We start from the raw sequence: 20,742 nt of genomic DNA, 5'->3' as shown, positions 1-20,742 counted from the left end.
ATTATAAATCTTAAAATAACTCACATAACCTAGTGTTAAAATTCTAGTAGATTCATTAAATTCTGATGAATTATTTTCATTTTACCTTTATTGAGGGCTTCATTGTACTAATTGCTTGGACTACCACAGTGAGCAAACTGAATATAAATTTTCTCTTCTAAGACATTACCATCACATAAAGGAGCTATAAGAGAAATAACTACCAATAGTTGTGTTGGCTCTGAAAAAAATCACCAGGATGTCGTAATGGAGGCCAACATGGGTGTGTGTGTATGTTTGTCTCTGTGTGTGTGTGTGGGGGGGGTATAATTTACTTTACATAGAAATAGGACTCTTCAAGGAGCTAAAACATTTAAGCTGTGAGCTAAAGGATCAGAGTGAACCCATCATTGGAAATGAGAAATTGTTCTAGACCAGATGTTCTTAGTTTATGACAGGATTCAAAAATAAGGAAGAGGTTTACAAACTAGAGGAGATGAAAGATGGCCAGAAACTCGAGTCTCTTGTGTGCCAGGCAAGCACTGGGTGCTAGGGACATAGTGGTGGGCAGATAAAACTCTCCACCAGGAGTTGAAAGTGACAAATATGCGGAGATAAGAAAAGTTACCAACGAACACTGTGATCATTCACGATTACTTTATCTTTAGTATCTAACTTGTGCTCTCGAGGTCACCATCTCCTCCCCCAGACTTGCTCTGGGGGCCAAATCCTCCCTGCCCCACCTCTGCTTTATCTGTGTCACCGGCGGCCCCCAACCCAGAGAGCTTAATCTGTGATGTCTCACTCTCTCTTCCCCTCCCTTTCCTGTCCCAAGTTATTGAAGCTCAAAGTTCAAGAGGAACAGGAAATTTTGATGGAGATATGTTCTGTTGAAGGTGCTATGGTTACTGACATGCATAGTTCAAGTTCAAATGAGATATACTTTATGGCTCAGAATGGTGAAAGATAGAAAGCTTGGAAACTAAGTAAGAAGCTGACACCCTTTTTATTTCTAGGTCACCACCACTTGACTCTTCATTAGCCACCTCTCAACTATTTAATTTTCTCATAGTTTGAATTTAGCTCACACAAAACCATTCGCAGTGTCACAGCCCCTTTGTCTCCTGCCATTGGATAAGTAGGAGAGAGTAGCTGCGACAGTTCAAGCGTAGCATGGGGACAGGGACAGGAATTCCTGTGATCATGTGCCATTTCTGGGAGAATATCTTTACTGTAGACCCACCCAGAGGCGTCTTAGAAGGGAGAAGAGACACCTCCTGGTAAAGAGGAGAGGGAAGCATGTTGGGGAAAGTAGGCATAAGAGGAGAGCTGGAAAGGTTTGGGTTTTTTGTAGCATATAGGTGTTTAATGATTCTAGATTATTGCAGGAGCTGCCTCGTATCTTCCCATGCTCGACTGGGCCTGTTCACTTACATCTCTTGCATGTTGATGGTTGTCAAAGCAGTGATGCCAGTCAAGTTCAAACCTCCTTCTAACCTTGTGAGTCTCAATAGCAAGTCATACATGAATCTTGCCTTTTGGACCACCCACCATAGTTAAATTTGAACTCTTCTCCAAAAAAAGTTATCTATACATCAGGTACGGGTTGGATTGTACCTCCAAAAAACATGTTGCAGTCCTAACTTAGTGACTTTATTGGGAAATAGGATTTTTGCAGACATAGCCAAGTTAAGATGAGGCCATTAGGGTGGGTCTGAACCTCTAAAAATTGGTGGCTTGGTGGTTAAGGAAATGCCTGTCAGGACAGATATGCAGGGATAAGATCATATGATGAGAGAAACAGAGACTGGAGTGGTTCAGCTGCAAGCCAGGTATCACCAAAGACTAATGGCCATCACTGAACACAGCAACGGACCAGGAAGAGTTCTCTCTTCCAGGTTTCAGCAGTAGAATGGTTCTGCCAACACCCGATTTTGGACTTAAAGCTTTGAGAACTGTGAGACAATAAATTTCAGTTGTACCCAATTTGAGGTACTTTGTTACAGAAGCTCTGGGATACTAACAGGACATCCAAAACAAACAAAACAAACAAACAAAAATAAAATACACACATCATCCATTGGTATGGCTCTCACAATAAATGCATCATGCTGTATAATTTGCATTTAATAAAATTTTTACTTAGAATTGCTTTGGGAAAATTTCCATATGATGATTTGTAAGGTTCCTTCCATCTTAAGAGTACTTTGATTCTAAGATTCCACCTGGTACAGGTCATCTGACCCTTTCTTATTAAAGTTCATTAACACTGATGAAAAATTTGCCTAAGTTTACACAGCCTTGCCTGTGTTAATTTGTAGAAGAATCATTTTATTTCTGACGTTTCACCATTGTGTCAGTAGCAAGATGCAAGATTCCCATTTATAGACTATTACTTTTATAGCTTCTAAAAGCCTGTGCAATGTTATGAATAAAATTTTACTTTACAAGGGTACATGCTGACTAAGATGCCTGAGATAAGTGTCCCTGGTCTTTTGAACTCCCCACATTTTGGCTCTGTGCTACTGGCTGACTGGAAGACCTGAAGGTACATGTTGAATGTTATTTGTTCTGAGGTCTTTGACTCTCCCGAGGTCACAGCATGTGTGGCCTCCTCCTCAGGAGGCTGATGAAGCTTTACTTGATGCTCTACACCTGGTAAAGGTAGACCAGGGAATGAAGTTCCAGAAAGATCTTTTTTCAACCTGCCTTTCAGGGCTTACGAAAATTATCAAGCTATCTTTAATGATAGCTGATAGAAAATTGCACTGTAAGTCATGCACAACGATAACCAATAAATAATTAACAGAACAGGAAGCTAATAAATTGCCCGGTGACGACTATGACTGAAAACATGGCACTACCACAGGGTGAAGTACTGAGAGTTACGCATCACTTATAAACAGGTGACTAAGACTTCCTAACAGCTACTGGCAGTGAAGACAACTTTCAGAGATAGAATTCTTTTTCAAGGTTCATCGAATATATTTTATTATTATTTTTAAAGTGTTATTTCATTTTAATGGCATCAAGCATGCTAGGAATTGAAGTTTAATTTAGATACAGTGAATTCATTTATTGCTGGAGCTTCATTGTTTAATATCCTTCTTTTAATCACATTTTAATTTTTTTTTAACCACAACTTTAAATTGATCAAGACCTTGAGAAGAGCCCACTGAAAGTTCCGCACTTTGGGGACACATGCTAAGTGTCCAGAAAGCATGAAGCCTTTTATTTATTTGTTTTGTATTCTGCTTATAGAACTATGCCTTCTAAATGGTCAGTGAGGAATGATCACATCTCTCCGATATTATGTTCCCAGCTGAGAAAACAACACACAGACACAGGTAATGGTGTTTGAAGAAGAGGCACAAAACGAACAGTAATATGATCCCACACAGAATATCTTCCATATAAAAATATTCATTTATTTTGTTAATCAGTGATATCAGGGGGTTCTGGGGTGCAGGAAACCCACTTGAGGCAAGTGTTTAAAGTCAGTACATAAGGCTCATTTACAGGGACATTGTTTATATGACTGGAGAGATAGCCAGGAACCCTCTTGCAGGAAAGTCCCTGGATGGGACAGGCATGTGAGTGTCACTCAGCAACAAAACTATTACAATCCTAGCTGCCTAACTGCAGATAATATATGCAATGCAGAGTTTTAAATTTGGTGGGACTTTGTCTGGAGCATCTGACAGGGCAAGGCTGACCTAGGCCACCCAAGAGAAGCAAGGCTCTGAGAGGCCAGAAGGGATGTGCACTGCGGCTTGGTAGATGTGATGATTCATTTCATGGTTAGCTTGACTGGTGAAGGGATGCCCAGACAGATGGTGAGGTGGCGGGTTTGTGGTCGCCTCAGGAACACGGCATCAGGTGGCATGTTTGCTTTTTGTCTTTTCCTGCTTTTCCTCTCTTACTTTTACTGCTCTGGGGTTGTATCCTCTAGGTAAGCTTTATCTGACTGTTTCCTGGAGAATTGAGGCTACAACCTTGTACTGGTAAATGTCTGGAATATTGTCCTTAGGTGCTACAGGTTTCCTAACCTTAAATGGAATGGATGGAGAGGACATCAGGAAGGCTTCCAGAAGGTGACTCTAGAATAGGGATATATATATCCCCTGTGTGTTTGTGTGTATGTATGTGTGTGTGTGTATGTATATATATGTAATATATATGTATGTATGTTATGTTATATATATATGTATATATATGTATATATATATATATATAGAGAGAGAGAGAGAGAGAGGATACTTACCCCAAGTGGGTTTCCTAAACCTCAGAATTTCCTGATGTCGCTGACTCAACAATAAATGAATATTTTTATATGGAAGATATTCTATGTGGGATCATATTACTGTTCATTTTGTGCCTCTATTTCGAACATCATTACCTTGTGTCTGTATGCTGTTTTCTCAGCTGGGAACAGAGCGCTGGCTAGAAATGATCATCCCTCACTGACCAGTTAGAAGGCTTAGCTCTGTAAGCACACTACGAAACAAATAAATAAAAGGCTGCAGGACTTTTTATTCTATAAATAGAAAACAAATCTGATCAAAAAGTAAAACAAAAAAGAAAAAGAAGGTATAGTGTGCAAAGTGAGGTTGATGAAGAAAGATGAAACAATGGGAGTGAAAGTACTGACATGAACGTGTCTGTATTCAGAGAGGGAGATTTCTGCTTGGAAGCCTGGTGGAGAGATCGGTAATCTTGCCAATATTACAGCTATTTATTAGTACTTAAGATTACTAACATGCAATGATATTAAGTAAAATTGCTACTTATTAATATTAACATGATTAGATTATTGCTAATATTACTACCAATAAAATTAATACCTAATAAGCTTTGAAATCTTACCAATATTCCAGGGCTAGAGAGAGGCAGTTTTAACATCTCCTCCAATTCAACTTCCCACTGAGCAGGAGGTGAGAGGTTAAAAGAACATTCTGGGCCCTCCCTGGTGGCGCAGCAGGTTAAAGCACTGCACTAAGAAGCTTAAGCCACTTCCTCATGAGTTCGATCCCCCGCCTGCCCCTGAGGGGAGGAGATCCACATGGCGTGGCAGACCTCTCCTGACCCGCCCGCTGCTCCCCTCAGCAGTGTACTTTGTCGATCTGTCTGATCTGCTCCCCACTCTGTCCTTGGTGAATCCTCTCACCCTCCGCATCTCTGGCCTGTACCCCAGTTCTGTATGAATAAATAAATCTTAAAAAAAAAAAAAGAACATTCTGGAGTTTGCATGCAGGTGGTCTGGGGATTGAAATCTCCATCAGTGTGCACACACACTGGGGTTTTGCTCGATTTTGTAAAGTTTGACTGCCCATCCGTTTCACACAGAACTCAGAAGTCCTGCTACTCTTGACAAGCCAGCCCTATTGGTACAGGATTCCCCTCTGCAGGTGGAAACAAATAGAACCTAGAAGACACCCACTTTGGATGAAGCAGGGTGCTCAAATTGTCCCTACCATTCCTGACCTGGCCCATGTGCCTCCTTTACATGACTTGCCTAGATCCTGAAGCATTTGAGTTTGCAGTTCTGGGGATTCACTCAGCATTGGGTAAGCCCGGAGCAGTGAGAATTCCCTGCCACCCCAGCCGGGGAGCTGGGCTTGTTGAAGCCCAGGGGCTCTGCACAGAGCCTGCCTCATTGGGGTTCAGCCTGTCTGGTGCAGCTGGGGTCACAAGCTCATGTCTCTGCTGCAAAGGGAACTGGGAAAGAGATTAGTTGACATTTCTAGTTTCTTTGATTGGGGGTGGACTCTGCTGCTGAGCAAGATGAATGAGCTGAACAAAACCAAATGAGGCAAGCCCACAGAAGGGGCTTGGTATCATCCTAACATGGCCCAACTGCTAAAGAAGCTGATTCTGAGTGGCACATTAAACACTTGGCTTTGATGATTTGACTATTTTGATTATTTTATGTGTCCTAGGGTAAATACTGTGAAGTTCTCCAACTTGAGAGTGACAAAAAACGTATGAAAATGGTGAAGTGGACAATTTCAAGGAAAATCTCGAATTAGTGAGAGTTTAGCTGGAACTTGGAAATAATAAATTAGACAAATAATTGAACCTCGCTAACTGTCTAGATAAGTGTAAACCTTTACATTTCTCTTTGTTCCAAGTGATGATAACAATAGGGACGTTTACATTTGGTGATAGGGATCAGACACTGTTCTAAGGCCTTTTCTGTCGTTTACATCATATTAGTCTTATGAGATAGTTACTACATTATTCCCCATTTTACAGGTGGAGAAACTAAGGCACAAAGGTCACTCAGTAAATAGTCAAATGACTGAAACTGTTGCAGCTAGCGTTGATGCCTGACACCTGCATGTTTAGGGTAGATGTGCATTTCTTTACAGCGGAAGAGCTGGAAATTTTCAAACTGCTTTAGGATTTAGATTTGGAATTTCGGGGTAGATGCTGTTAGAGTACTCACTTTAATGTCAAGTGGTGTGTAGTGTGAGCGGAGCGCTCAACCTTAGCACTACCGACATTTTGGATCAGGTAATTGTGTGTGTGTGTGGTGTCTGTGTGTGTGTGTTTGTGTGTGTGTGTAGAAGAAGCCTGGGGGCCAGAGGTGGCAATGCTGTGGATTTTAGGACAGCTTCCCTGGACTCTACCCACTAGATGGTAATAGCCTCTTTTCCACTTCTGACAACCAAAACTGTCTCTAGACATTGGCGAGTGCTGAGCAACACTGTCTAGAGAATTCTGAAGTGACTCAGTCAGTGCCGAGCCCCGAGTAATCAGCAGTATGAGGAAACAAAGTGATTCAGCAACCCTGGTATGCCTTCCTAGGTCTTCTGTCACCCTGTCCTGTCATTATTTGTTAGTAGAAGGTGTGTCTGGTTTCTTATATCAGAAATAGTTGGTACTGACTTGTACCAGTTATTGGTTTTCAATGTAATATGTGGTGAATCTTTAACTTGTGGTTTAATTATAAAATGAACACCCAGTATCTTATAGTTCTAGAATCCATGGACTGTTCAGCTGGCAAAAGTCTACAAGTGACGTCAATCCACTTTAATATTTAAGACAGGCTACATTTCTTTCTTTGATGTATTTGGTCTTGTTGACAGTGGGGTGGGGGGTTCTATGTAAAAATAGGACAAGTTATAAGCTGCTTCATTTGTATATATTTGAATATGTTGACTAGGATTTTAAATGCAAAATCTGCCATTAGAATCATGACCTATTACTACACCATAAAATATTGAACAGGTAAGAAAGGAGAGTCATCTCTTAGGTGGGGTTTTCTGGTCATTTATGTCACTAATGTCAGAATCTAGCAAAGACATCCCTCAGTCCTTTTTAATTTGGTGTGTCCTTGTCTCCAGACATAGCCCATACTAGCCCTTGCCACCAGCCAAAACATCTTTTTCTCATGGATCCAAACAGGGGTGGGAAGAGAGACTATAGTGATGGGGTCACAGGTGATGTGGTGGTGGGATGTTTATGGGGACTACACCTGAGGGGAGAGATCAAAAACTGTAAAAATGTGAACAACAACTTACAACCAGTATGGAAAGCTATTTGGAGGTTTCTCAAACTGCTAAAAATGGAGCTTCCATATGACCCAGCTATCCCACTTCTAGGTATCTACCCAAAAGACACAAAAACATTGATTCAAAAAGACACCTGCGCCCCCATGTGTATTGCTGCTTTACTTACAATAGGAAAGACATGGAATCAACCCAAATGCCCAAAAGTAAATGACTGGATTAAAAAGATGTGGTCCATACACACAATGGAATATTACTCAGCAAGCAAAAAGATAAATCCATGTCTTTTGCAGCAACATGGATGGAGCTTGAAGGGATAATGCTTAGTGAAATAAGCCAGAAAGAAAAAGAAAAATACTGAATGGTTTCACTCACAGAAGGAGAGTAAAGGATCAGGAGAATAATAATAATGAACAACTGTATACCAGAGACATTGTATGGGGTGGAGTGGGGAATGGGATTAGAAATGGGGGGGAGGGGAAGGAATACACTGGACTATGGTGATGGCACATGGGTGAATGGGGGTGAACAGGGATTACAACCAATATGGAAAAAAGCACAAAATGATGTAAAAACAAACTACTATATTATTAAACATACATAAGCTAATAAGAATGAACAACATAAAAATTAATAAATTGATAAAAGGAAAAAAATATTTTCCTCCAATCCCTTTGGATCTATGCAGGCATTAAAGTCCCTGGAACAGCCATCTCCTCCATGGCTTCGTTTATTGGAAGAGCCACTTCTTTCCTCTAGACTCACCCACCGCCTCTCCCACCCATCATCTGTCACCATCAGTGTATTCTACTCTGTGTCCACTGAATTAAATGCCTGGATTCTCATTCCTACTTGTGTGTAAACTATTCGAGGTAAGGATGCTGCCCGCTCATCTCTGTTCCCCTGTACTTTTAGCTTTTTGCCCATAGTGACCACTTAGCCCATTTTTGTTACAATAGATCCTTTTGTTAAATTAATCCTTCTCTAGAATCAGAAAGCAATATTTGGCAGCAACACAAAATCAGCTGCAAACTCTACTTCTGTTATTGGGTTATGAGAATCAGGAAGATGGATGAATCCAGGTAGTGGGTCCTCTGACCTTCTTCCCTGATGTGTAGAGTGAGATTTTCCACTGGGATTTTGGTTTTAGTTTCAAGATTAACTGCTTTGTGTGTCTTTCACATTTAGGAACTAATTGTAATCTTTTGTATTAATTCCACTGACAGATCCCACAAAGCAGTGTTGTTCAGTGTCCTCTTTTAGCCCAGGTCAGTGACAGCTGCTTAAAAGAATCCCACAGGAACTTTCATCCTTTGTAGAATTAAGAGCTCCCTGAAGATGCAGGGCCTTTGGAAAGTTGCTGTTGGGACCTCTGCTTCATTTCTTTTTCTCATGGCTGCCTTGCTTCAGGGGCCCAAATATGCAGGTGTTGATACTATTTAGAAGAAACATAGATAAGAGCTATCCCTCTGCTTCAGTACATGTCCTAGGTACAGAAAATAAGTCTTAGCTTACTTTCAAGTTGAAAGTTGTTTGGGGTTGAAAAATGTTCAGATATGACTCTTAATATAGCCCCCCCCCCAAATGTAGCCACTGTATTTTTGAAGGTGTACCTAGTTATCCTCAAACTGTCATCCCACCAGGTAATGGGAGGTAGATGGGGTTTTAAATCTACCAATTAAGAAACTCTTAATTCAACCTCTTACTGTTCAAATAGCAATCTCACTGGAACAATAATTTCAATTCAGCATATGTTCCACCTAGAAGATTTCATTTTCATTTATTGTTTCTCCTCGAGATATGCCAATGGGAGCCTGGTTTTAAAGACTAGTTTTGCTTAAATGTAAAGAGGAACCTTGACTTTTTTTATTGTCTTTCTCCATAATAATTCTTATCTTCTCAAAGGCACATGGATGATGCTGCCTTCTTGATTGATTTTTAACTTGGATCTACTGTTTACCAAGTACACAATTCAGTTGACTTTCTGTATCCTCTTAAAAAAAAAAGTATGGGCCCTCCCTGGTGGCGCAGCGGGTTAAGGCACAGCACTGAGAATCTAAAGCCGCTTCCGCACAAGTTCGATCCCCGCCTGCCCCGGAGGTGACCACATGGCGCGGCAGACCTCTCCTGACCCGCCCACTGCTCCCCTCAGCAGTGTACCTCGTCGATCTGCCTGTTCTGTTCCCCGCTGTGTCTCTGGTGAAGCCTCTCACTTCCCCTTAGCCTCTGGCCTGTACCCCAGTTCTGTATGTACAAATAAATAAATCTTTAAAAAAAAAAAAAGTATGAATGAGTGAAAGAAAAAAGAGAAAAAACATTATGCATTAAGACTAATCAAATTCTAAAAAGATGTAGTCACCAATTATCTTTCACTGAATCTCCATAAGTTCTAAACCAGGGAATTTCATATTTCTGTAAAGTGAGAGACCAATACCACACTTGACTTAGAAAAGCCAATTTATATATTCCTGGAATTAATTGGAGTTGTAGCCAAGAAAGTGTCCTATCTTTCACTTAGATCTCATTTATGGAGGTCACGAAACAGGTCCACTGTACTGGAATTTAATTCCTAATCACAGTTTACATTACTAGACAAACTTGTATTTCTTGTTAGTTAAGAGAACTACGTGTTGCTGAAGGTGTAAAGTTTGAATGACATAATGTAGACAGACACAAAAAATATTTCATGTCAGCCAAGTTCTAGGCCACTGTCACAACACACCGAAATAAACTATAAAGTTCTAATGTGGACCAATGCCTGCTGTGTAACGCGAACTCTTGTTGTTTCCATATTAGTGCAAAAATGTGTGATTATTCATCACATGGCTCTCCTGACTGCTGTCAAAAGTAAAGAAATTATTTCCTTGATCTACATGAATTTTGAATAGATGCTTGTTTATTTCACACATTGAAAGAAAAACCTCGAGTGGGCAAATTAACTTGCCTATGCAAAAAATAAATTATAATTGGCCATGGAATTAGTGCATTGTAGAGTTAGCATGGGCATTAGAAGTCATCTGTTTAATCTCCTCTTTTGAAAAATTAATTTCAACACGTGCTTGTTGAGTACTTGAGACTCAGAGAGGCTTTGAATTTGTGAACCATTGCTGTGTATCATCTGAGGATATCTGAAAAGTGTGTTGTCTGTAGGCTCTAAGTAAGGAATTCTGATGTCCCTGGTCTGTGTGGGGCCTGGGTGCTGGTAGTTTAAACCATTTCTCAGGTGATTCTCATGCTCTTAGTCCTACCTTTCTCCATTCCCCGACCTGCCATTAAAAGAATCTGACATTAAAAATGTTTCATATCTTACCAACTTACTTAAATGAACTAATTTGATCAAGTAATGGGGCAGGGGAAGTGATAAGAGGAACTCTTCAGATGCTTTGTGGAATTCACAAATTCCATTACTCCTCATGGATACTGTAAAAAAACTTCTAATAATGATAAATCATACCTGTGAGTGACTGGTGTAGCCTGTGTTCCTGATCACTCAGGAGCGGCAAAACTTGAGGTTCAATGGTGATCTTGAGATTGTACAAACTTCCATTGGATCACAGCCCAGCAGGCCGAAGTGTAACAATTTCCAAGGAAGATTCGATGTATTCATTGTTACTAGATTCTACAGACAAATAGAGAAGGATTATCAAGGGCTTCAAAGTCTGAAAAGAAGGCCTCGGATCAAAGTTAATAATAGTCAAAAATGGGCAAGACTTTCAGGTTTTAGGAACTGGCAGGGAAGTGTTGTGTCAGATCGGCCCCTAGTGGATACCTTGACTATTACACTGTGGACTCGGCATTTTCCACGCAGGAGGAAGAGAAATGCATCCCAGAGAGGGGACTTCTATAAGCAAAGCCCCAATGTGATTAACACATTATGGAATGTTTAAGGAAGTGCAAATATCTTACTGTTTCTGAAGTGTAAAATGTGAAACAGAATAGACAGTCTGGCTGTCATTTCTTTCATTTTCAATGGAGACAAGAGTACAGGAATATTCCTCTACTCCGCAATAAAGTGCAAGAGGGATGATTTTCACAATTGACAGTTTCTATAACAGAGGTAATAGGGAGGTGTGGAGACTGTGTTTAAGGAAAAGTCAAACAATTTGTCCTTAACTCTACTGATCAGTTTGAAAAGGGGGGGTCTAAAGTGCTGCGGGCTTTTTTTCAGATTTTCAGGAGAACCCTCAAATTCCTATCAGAATTCTGCTCTCTATGTTCTATTATACATTCCTTCAATATTGAGTGTATACTATGTGCTGTTCTAAGCTTGAGGACGTAGCAGAGAGCAAAAGGAAGAAAAGCTTCTACTTTTGGAGTGCTCCAGTTTAATGGGGGAAACAAATAATTAAAAAACTAAATTATTAACGGGCCCTCCCTGGTGGCGCAGCGGGTTAAAGCACAGCACTAAGAAGCTAAAGCCACTTCCGCATGAGTTCGATCCCCGCCCCGGAGGTGACCACATGGTGTGGCAGACCTCTCCTGACCCACCCACTGCTCCCCTCAGCAGTGTACTTCGTCGATCTGCCTGTTTTGCTCCCCACTCTGTCTCTGGTGAATCCTCTCACCCTCCGCATCTCTGGCCTGTACCCCAGTTCTGTACGAATAAATAATCTTTTTTTAAAAAAACTAAATTATTAAATACTTTAGATGTTATCAGAAATAATGTAGGCAAGGTGGGGGGGGGGAAGCCTGGAGATGTGTTATAATTAACTAAGAAGGCAACATTTGGGAACAGATGTCATATAACTAGTCCACTAATTCAATACACTCAGTGGTTTTTATTGAGTGTCTATTATGCGCAAGTTATGTTTCTACACACTGGAGATAGATAAGGTCCTTTCTTCCACAGAGATTATGTTCTTCTTGGGAAGACAGCAAACAAGGAAACAGACAGGACAATGTTATAGTGATTCCTTGCAAGGGAGGAAATAGACCAAGGTAATGCAGGGGTTGTGTGGCTAGATTAGGCAGAGCAGTTGGGGAAGGCTGTTCTAAGAGCCAGTGGGTGCAAAGGTCTGGAGAAAGGTATTCACAGCTAAGGATACAGCAAGGGTAAAAGCTGTGAGGTGGGAATATGTTGAGCATCAGGGGGAGATGAATTGTTCCTGGGAACAAAGAAGAACACTTACAGTATGGAAACCCATGGCCAAGGTCACACCTAGGTGAAACTGAAATAGAAAATGTTTAGTTATTTCCTTTCCTGTCTTTTTTTTTGGACACTGTTTCCTTCTCTGCTGCTGCTTCCCTAGTCTTACTTAATGCCATACCCAACCTTTCTCTTTCAAATTTGATCTCAGACGAACAAGTGCCATTTTTGTGTATACAAAAAATGATAAGGGTAAATAGTTGTTATTCCTCTTATGCATATTTATATTTCAAATCTAATAACATAATTATGAAATTTGATGTAACAGCTGTTTGGCATATTTTATTCTCAGGAGAGTATATTCATTTCTATGACTGCTGCAACACATCTCTGCAAATTTAGTGGCTTAAACACACACAAATTTACCCTGAAGTTATGTAAATCAGAAATCTGAGATGAATCAGAAGGGCTGTGATCCTTTCAGAGGCCCCAGGGGAGAATTCATTTCCTTTTCCGGCTCCACAAAGCTCCCCAGTGCCCTGTGTCACTCCGACCTTGCTTAAATGTCTCATCTGTCTCTGACTCTGTCCTCCCATGAGGACCCTGTGATGACACCGAGACACTCGAATAACCCAGGATGAATTTCCCATCTCAAGATCCTTCACTAAACACACCTGCTAAATCCCTCTCGCCATGGTAAGTAACACATTCGCAGGCGCCAGGGACTAGGAAGCAGGCATCTTTGGAAGCCTCCTCAGTGGGTACTACTGTAAGGTCTGTGCAGCTAGACTACCAGAGGCAGCTCCATACATTTAGTTTGCTTCAGCTCATTAAATGTGTTGGAATTTTAGCAATGAAATAGTCTTGGAAACTTGCTGAAGGGCAGATTGCCCGAGCCAGTCAGGTGATTTTCTTTAGTCTGAGCTGGTAAAGCCAGAGGAGATGGAATCTCCTCTGCACTTGTATTTTTTATCAGATTGTTTCTTCACAAGGTTAACCTGGATGGCAGCTTCTGGGGCCGGCTTTCTAACTCTGCAGTTTCTGACCTCTCTGGAATTTGAAAAGCAAATGTCTGAAGCAGAAATAGCAGAGACCTGAGTCAAGGATTTAAAAAGATGTACCTTATTGTTTACCAAAATGGAGCCAGGAGCTAAAGAATGAGGCTGCCTGTGAATCACAAACAGCAGATGTTTTCCGCTTCCTGGTGTTGGAGGGAGCAGGCCTGGTCCTGAACTATCCAGCAGAGGGGGCTAGTGAGCCTCTGGGGTAACCAAGAATCCTCCACCTGCTTTGTTTCCAATCTCTCAAAGACTGGCCACCTTGGGCGCAATTTGTATTTGTACTTTAATTAGCACTCCAGTTTCACAAGCCCAAGTTGCTGTGGGTTCCTGCTCTCAAGGCCTTGGATTCTTGCCAAGTGGACCAAGAAAAGAAAATTCTATTATTTACTCTGTTGGAAAATTTATACTTCGGCTTTCAGGGTTGGCATGAGAAGAACAATGATCCTTGTTCATTATGAGGAACGCTGGGATGAAAAATGAAGAAAATGTCTTACAAAGTTCAGAGACTGAGTCCCTGCCAAATTTTTAAGTTGCAGTAAGAGCCTGGTTGGGCCTACTGTCTCTAAAGATACATTTTGAATAAGCAAAAACGAGTCAAATCACCTTTGATCCTTGTATCTTCTCAAACACAGGTCACTCTGGCTAAATTAACTCAGTGAGGTTAAGGATGGCTTTTCTTTTACCAGCTTTGCTAGAAACCAACTTCCCTTAGCTAGCTGAACAATGTTAGAAATTACCTAGACATTTTTCCTTCGTTAAAAAAAAATTATGTATTCTTTCTGTCTTTTGTAGTGGTGACAAATATGGGGATGAGGCCATAGTCATGGGAGTGAAAGAATTCTCCAGAGACAGAGAACAAAAAAGGTGGATTTACTGAAATACACTGCTAAGGGAAGCAATAGGTGAGACTGGAGAGGGCTGCAGGAAGGAGGATTTGAGGCTCTCTCTCATACTCTGTTTTCTAACTTGAGGTTTCAGTTTGCACTTGTTATCTGCTGGGATGTCTGTTCTCAGGCGCTGGCCTTTGACACAGAAACATGTTCTGGCTTCTGCTTTACAGTTCTGGAGCTGGTCGGGGTTTTGTGCTCATGGTGGTTGCTTTTATGGCCTTGTCCCATGAGGCAGCCCTGTCCAGCCTCCCAGATCTGCCTGCTGGCCAGGGAGTGGGGGCTTAGATTTTCACCTTTTAAATTGTACTATGACCTCTTTCTGTGTATGTATCTGACCGATATAAACTAAAAAGCCCCCAAACCCTGAAGTCAGGGCCAGCATAGAGAGAAATTTTCTGGATCAGCACCTCCATTTTGCTCTGAATAATCTTTTAAATAAATTACTCTTTCAGTCAACTTTGTGTTCACTTTATAGCAATGATTATTTCAGTCTTTACTTTTGACCCATTATTATTTCCTCCTTTAAATTTCCTCTTTTCTTAGCTGCCTGATAAATTAGACCTCTATTCACCATGGTCATTTTCAATTATCTCCATCTTATTTATCAGGTGTAAGTTCCCCTCCACTACCCTCTGTCTGCTCTTGTTGTCTTTAGCATATTAATACTATACTCAATATTTGTTGATAAAAAATATGCATTTACAAGTATTCTTTTGTCCAATTACTATAATTGGCTATGCAAATGGTTTACAGGGACTTTAAAAATACACCGACTTTAGGCCCTTCCTGATGGTGCGGCGGGTTAAAGTTTATCACTGCAAGCAAACTGCAGCCACTTCAGTGTGATTTCTATTCCCTGTCTGGGAGGTGATCCACATGGCACAGCAGAACTCTCTTGACCCTCCCGCTGCTCCCCTCAGCAGCGTACTTCCTAGATCTGCTCCTCACTCTGTCTCTGGTGAATCCTCTCACCTCCCTGCACCTCTGGCCTGTACCCCAGTTCTGTATGAATAAATAAATAAATCTTAAAAAAAAAAAAACTACGCTGACTTTAACTTTCATTAAATCAAAGTTAAGCTCTGGAAGAAAATAGATTCTTCTACACTTACAATTATTTTAGTGGTGGGACTTATGTTGTTGATTTTGAATGAACATTGCCTGAACTAGAACAGGAGGCAAAAGAGGTCAGTGAGTGAGAACCTGAATTAAGGAATTAAAAGCACAGCTCTGGCATGAGACAGCCTTGGGCCCTTGTTTCTCTCTGTCACTATCACCTGTGTGATCTTGGGAGCAAGTCAGGCAGCCCTCTCAAGCCGCAATTTCCTCCTCTATAATATCAAGATGTAACTCGAATTATTTCAATAGGGTGTGATGAATAACTATCTATCACAAGGTAAGGGCTTAATATATAGCAGGCAAACAATATTTGTTGAATTAATGTCTCTTGGTCAGATTTCTCTTTACCAGTATGATGATGAGGCCTGTATATAGGATTCAAAGCCCTAAAAAATTCTAAACTTGTATCTGGTTGCTGGCAGTAACAATGGTGGTGGGTTTCCTAAGATAGTGTAACAAATTCCGGAAAAGCCTATCCCCAAAGACGACCTTTCTAGAACTGAAAAGGGCTGGAAATGTGTGTGTGTGTGTGTGTGTGTGTGTGTATGTTTTGGAGGTGGGGCGTGGTTGTAGGAGCAGAAGAAAGCACCTACGAATATGCTTGACAAAGGTTGGCAAGGGTCTTTGTCACCCTTTGAGCCTCCCCCAATTATCAGCACCAGATGTTTGAAATTCCAGCTCTCCAAATCCCAACATTTTAAGAGTCTGAACCCTAGAAGTAGAGCCCAATATTCCCCTTCCACAAATGCAGGAACATACTTGGAAAGATGAAGGATCCCCAACTTTGCTCTACCACTTCACGTGGCTTCTTGCTCAATTTGGGAGAAATAATGGATTTGTAAATCCTTTCATAAGTCTGGGCCGCGCCCACCTGGCCCTAGTTCAGGGGTTGTGGGTTGGCTATGGAAGGTCCCAGGGGGCTCACAGATCTTCCATTAGTTGAAGCTAGCTGTCATCCCCTTCCTGAGTCACTGCTTCTCAGACACACAACCGCAGTGTCTGTAATCACCTGCTCTTGGGCCACCCACTTTTGTAGAAAGTAGGTCAACCAGCAATGACAATGTAAACCCAAGCGCTAATCTGAACCCATCTAGGGACCGGAGGCGGGAAACCTGGGCGCGAGCTAGGGCGGCCACCCAGGTCTCTCTCTGGACCCCACCTCGTAGCCCCGCCCCTCAGAGAGTAGGGGGAGGGGCGCCGCAGTAGACTCCGGCCGCGTTCCTCGGGTCTCAATCCAGCGGGCGGAAGTGACGTAGGCCCAAAGCCATTTCCGGTGGGCCGAAACTAGGAAGAAACTTGGAGCTGCCGTGGCGCCCCTACTGCCAACCAACGCTGCTGCTGTGCCCCGTGGCCCGGACGGCGCCGAGCTGTCGGGAACCCTGGCCATGGGGCAAGCCGGGCCCGCCGCGGTGTGAGGCGCGGGGCCTCCCGCGGGCTCACCTGACAGGCCGAAAGCGGGCGGGCGGGCGGGAGGCGTCTCTGCAGCCGCGGTGGCGGCTGGCCCCGGCTCTGGCATCATGAACATAGACGTGGAGTTTCACATCCGGCACAACTACCCTTGGAGCAAGTTGCCGGCCAACGTGAGGCAGGTACGGCCGCGGAACCGGCCCCGCCCCGCCGTCACCTGTGTGCCGGGAGCTGACTCCCCTCCCTTCCCCCGTCCGGGTCTCGGGAACACCCACCCCTGCCCTGGGGTGAGGAGCGGACGACTCCGGGGCCACAGGGCCACACGGGCTGTGGCTCAGGGAAATGGAACGGTGACCCCGGATTCCTCTGGCGCTTTGCCCGTAGCCCCCGTTCAGCTGGGCGTCGTTCTAGGTGCCAGCGAAATATTCAAAGCGCGACCCTTGACCTCTAGGACATCTGGATGGTGAAGGGACGTGACAGATAAATACCTTCCTGGGTAATAGTTCACACGTCTCACCATTATAGTATATGTGGGCGCACAGAGAAGGGAAGAAATTAGCAAGAGTGTGGAGCATGTGTAGAGGATACGTTTAAATGGGATCTTAAAGGGCGAATACTACTTAAGAGGGAGAGGAATGTGGGTTTTCCTGGGAGGGGAAGAAGGTGAAAGGTGATGTTTCAAAAGTATCGAACCACTTGCTACCACTGGCGTTTGGAACTATATGAGCACCTGGGAGTGTTGGTAGATGAGGCTGAAGTTAGGGCCGATTCCGTTTTTTTTTGTTTTTTGAGCTTTATTCTCCAGACAAGATGGATTTATTTGAGCTGTTCCAACAAGGGAGTGGCATGAGGTTTTTGTCTGAGTTGATTCTCAAATGTCTGAATGTTAGTTTTACCCAGTTGTTTAACAAGTATCTACTGAACGCCTGCAATGCGTTATGCCTTATTCTAGACAGTGGTAATTTGCAGTCAACAAGATTAAGATCCTGTGTGTGTGGAGCTTATATTTTTGTAAAAAATAAATAGACAGTAAGCAAATATATCAATGCAACATATAATATGGCACGTGATATTAAATCGTGTGAAGTCACTGATATCATGGTTTGTGGAAGACCCTGGTTTTCTGGGAATTGATTAACCATCATACTCCTCCCATTCTATTAGGTTGAGAGTGAAATTCTGTTTTCTTTTGGTGCCAGGTAGTGTGGTCTATCTGGAACGTTTGGGATGGTCTTGGTGGTGGTATTGTAAGGATTTTTTCTTTGCCTTCTCTCTGAGCTTGGGGGCTTGGTTCTAGGAATGAATAATTAAGGCTCTGGTGGTGCATCATGGATAGAGAAAATGCTTTTACTTTAAGAGACCACAGATAACAAAGTGTAAAGATGAATTTAAGGAACTTAGACTCGTGGGTGTAAGTGTCTGCCTATGTGGCATTTATCAATATCCTGAACTGGAACAACAAACCTCTAAACCTGAAGGAATACCTGTCAAGCTGAACTTGTGGCATAGCCCAAGTTATTGGAAGAACCAATAACTTTTTTTTTTATTATTCCATTATCTATTCTTCCTTTCACAATAAATAAATAAATATAGTATAATGGAAGAAAGAGAAATGATTCAATTATGTTCACTATGAATAATTGATCTTGATTAGTTTTGGCAAGAGTGTTTCTAAACCTAAGATTATAATGATCACAGAACAATGTTACTATTGTTATTTGTTGCAGATGTGATATTGTGTGTTTGTTTGTTTCTGTAAGAAAGGAGAATGGCAGTTTTAGCTTGGGATAAGCTTCCACTTGTAGACGGTGTTGCAAAATTCATTTATGCAAGTTTCTTCCATGGACTTTCTCTAACCTGGTTGCTGTTCCCCCATGTCACACTCTGCTTTGGAGTACAACAGCTTTCTAGCTGATCTCTTCCCATCAGAATAAGATGCTGTCATCCTTTCTTCATAGTTCACTGGGGTGCAGGTTCTGAAATGCACACCTGTTCCTTTCTCTTACACCTGTCTCTTATAGGTGACTTTTAGCTCTGTTTTAAATCTCAGCTATTAACTCCGCCAAGGTTTCCCTACTCTAAACCCAGAGCAGTTGGCCCTCAGCTCTGTTGCCTCCCCGTTGTATTTCTCACTCACGGAATTAACCCTTGATTGTTGCATTTACCGGTTACAGTTCTTATTTTGCTTTTGTGTCATGAGCAGATATGGCTTAGTTAGTTTCTGGTATTTATTTTTGGAGTGAGTGAATGATGGTATCAGTCAAAGATTTCTTCGGGACAGCTACAGTTCAGTCTGAAAGTTGGCTGTATTTCTCGTATGGGAAGAGTTTGTGTTTTGGCATTAGGGATACTAGTGCTTTGATAGCGTTTCCAATAATCTTGATGAGTTTAATTTGGAAATGACTCATTTCCCAGTCCTGACAGTTATTGGGAGGTGACTCGGATTTTAAAAACAAATGTATTTCAAACTAAAATTTTATATGGATGAGATGAAATATTTTTATGTGGTTATGGCTTTAGAAAACCTATTAAAATTGTGGTAGGGCCAGTATTTGGAGATTTTTTTTTCTTGTGTACATTGTCCAAAACAATCCATAGTTATTTTATTTTAGGGGAATGACCTGTATAATTCAGAAAGGGTCAATATTTAAAAACTGTATTTTGAGGAGGGTGGGTGCACGTTGTGAGAAGGGTTGGAAGCAGCAGAGCTCCCGATGCACAGCACACGGGGGCTTTCACAGGCTGCACCGATGCTGCTTTTTAAACACAGCTCCTCTGCATTTGCCAGGCCTGGCGGGTGTTTCTGTAGCCAGCGCTTTTTCAGAGTAGAGTGCCCTTTTCCTTAGTTGCTTCCTGTAGTAGTAGCAGTGTTTGAAAAATGGAAATGGTGTGAAATTTGAGGTGGGAGTGGGAGAGAAGCCAAACAATTTTTGTGAATAAAGGAATTGCATTTTATGTAGGTGGGTAGTGAAGAATAAAATCAACTAAAATGTAATTTTTTAGATATTTGTGTGCACACATGTGTATTACTAACCCCTACCTTTCATTATCTAATCCCTAGCACAAAGGCTTAGATGTTTATTGTATTTTCAAATATAAATATAACTAAAGGATCCTGTTTTGTATGAGTGGCTTCATTTACACTTTTAATTCTATAGTTGCCCCAAATGAAGTTGGAGAGAGAAAAAATGGTTATAAGATAGGGTAAATTCAGAGATTTAAGAGAAGAACAAACCTCAAGTTCAGAAATTGTTAAAATTTTAGTACAGTTGTATGTTGTGTGGTTGTGCATATGTGTGTTTTGTTCCTTGAGAAAGAGAGCTATTTGTTGGTAGATCTGGAGGAAACCCTTTAAAAGTTTTACAAAAAGCCTGCTATTTTGCCTCTCCATTATATCTTCAATACTGATACTGGCTCTGGTGGTACATAGAGGAAGGTAGAGTTTTTCTACAGTGAACTTCAACTACTTATCATGTTGAAATATCTGAAAAATAATGTTAAGTCCATCCATTTTGGCAATTGTGTGAGTTACGGCTTCACCTGTGATTAGCTATTTAGTATACCTGTGGAAAGAAAGATCTTTAATTTCTTCATATCTTGTTCCTTTTTCTTAAACTTCTACCTGCCAGTTGGATGCAGTTGGGTGCCATCTTATTTAGATGTAGCTTCATCTCTCTTGTAAAGATTGT

The 20,742-nt window shown here is 41.7% G+C and overlaps 1 protein-coding gene across 2 annotated transcripts in view; it reads left to right on the top strand.

Moving 5' to 3' along the window:
* The first annotated feature begins 17,116 nt into the window (after positions 1–17,116).
* FAM91A1 (family with sequence similarity 91, member A1) overlaps positions 17,117–20,742 on the top strand; it is a 37,327-nt gene continuing 33,701 nt past the window's right edge. Inside the window, exon 1 of one of the 2 annotated variants that reach the window (XM_004679603.2) lies at positions 17,117–17,235. In XM_004679603.2, the coding sequence (XP_004679660.1) occupies positions 17,164–17,235 (72 nt within the window). In that variant the 5' untranslated portion in view covers positions 17,117–17,163. The remainder of the gene's footprint in view (positions 17,236–20,742) is intronic. The other variant, XM_012723067.1, reaches the window with a different exon arrangement.

This window comes from Condylura cristata, unplaced genomic scaffold, assembly GCF_000260355.1.
Source record: "Condylura cristata isolate star-nosed mole 26May11 unplaced genomic scaffold, ConCri1.0 scaffold00009, whole genome shotgun sequence".
Taxonomy (NCBI): Eukaryota; Metazoa; Chordata; class Mammalia; order Eulipotyphla; family Talpidae; genus Condylura; species Condylura cristata.
The sequence above is the reverse complement of the archived record's forward strand: the minus strand, read 5'-3'. Positions and strand labels throughout refer to the sequence as shown.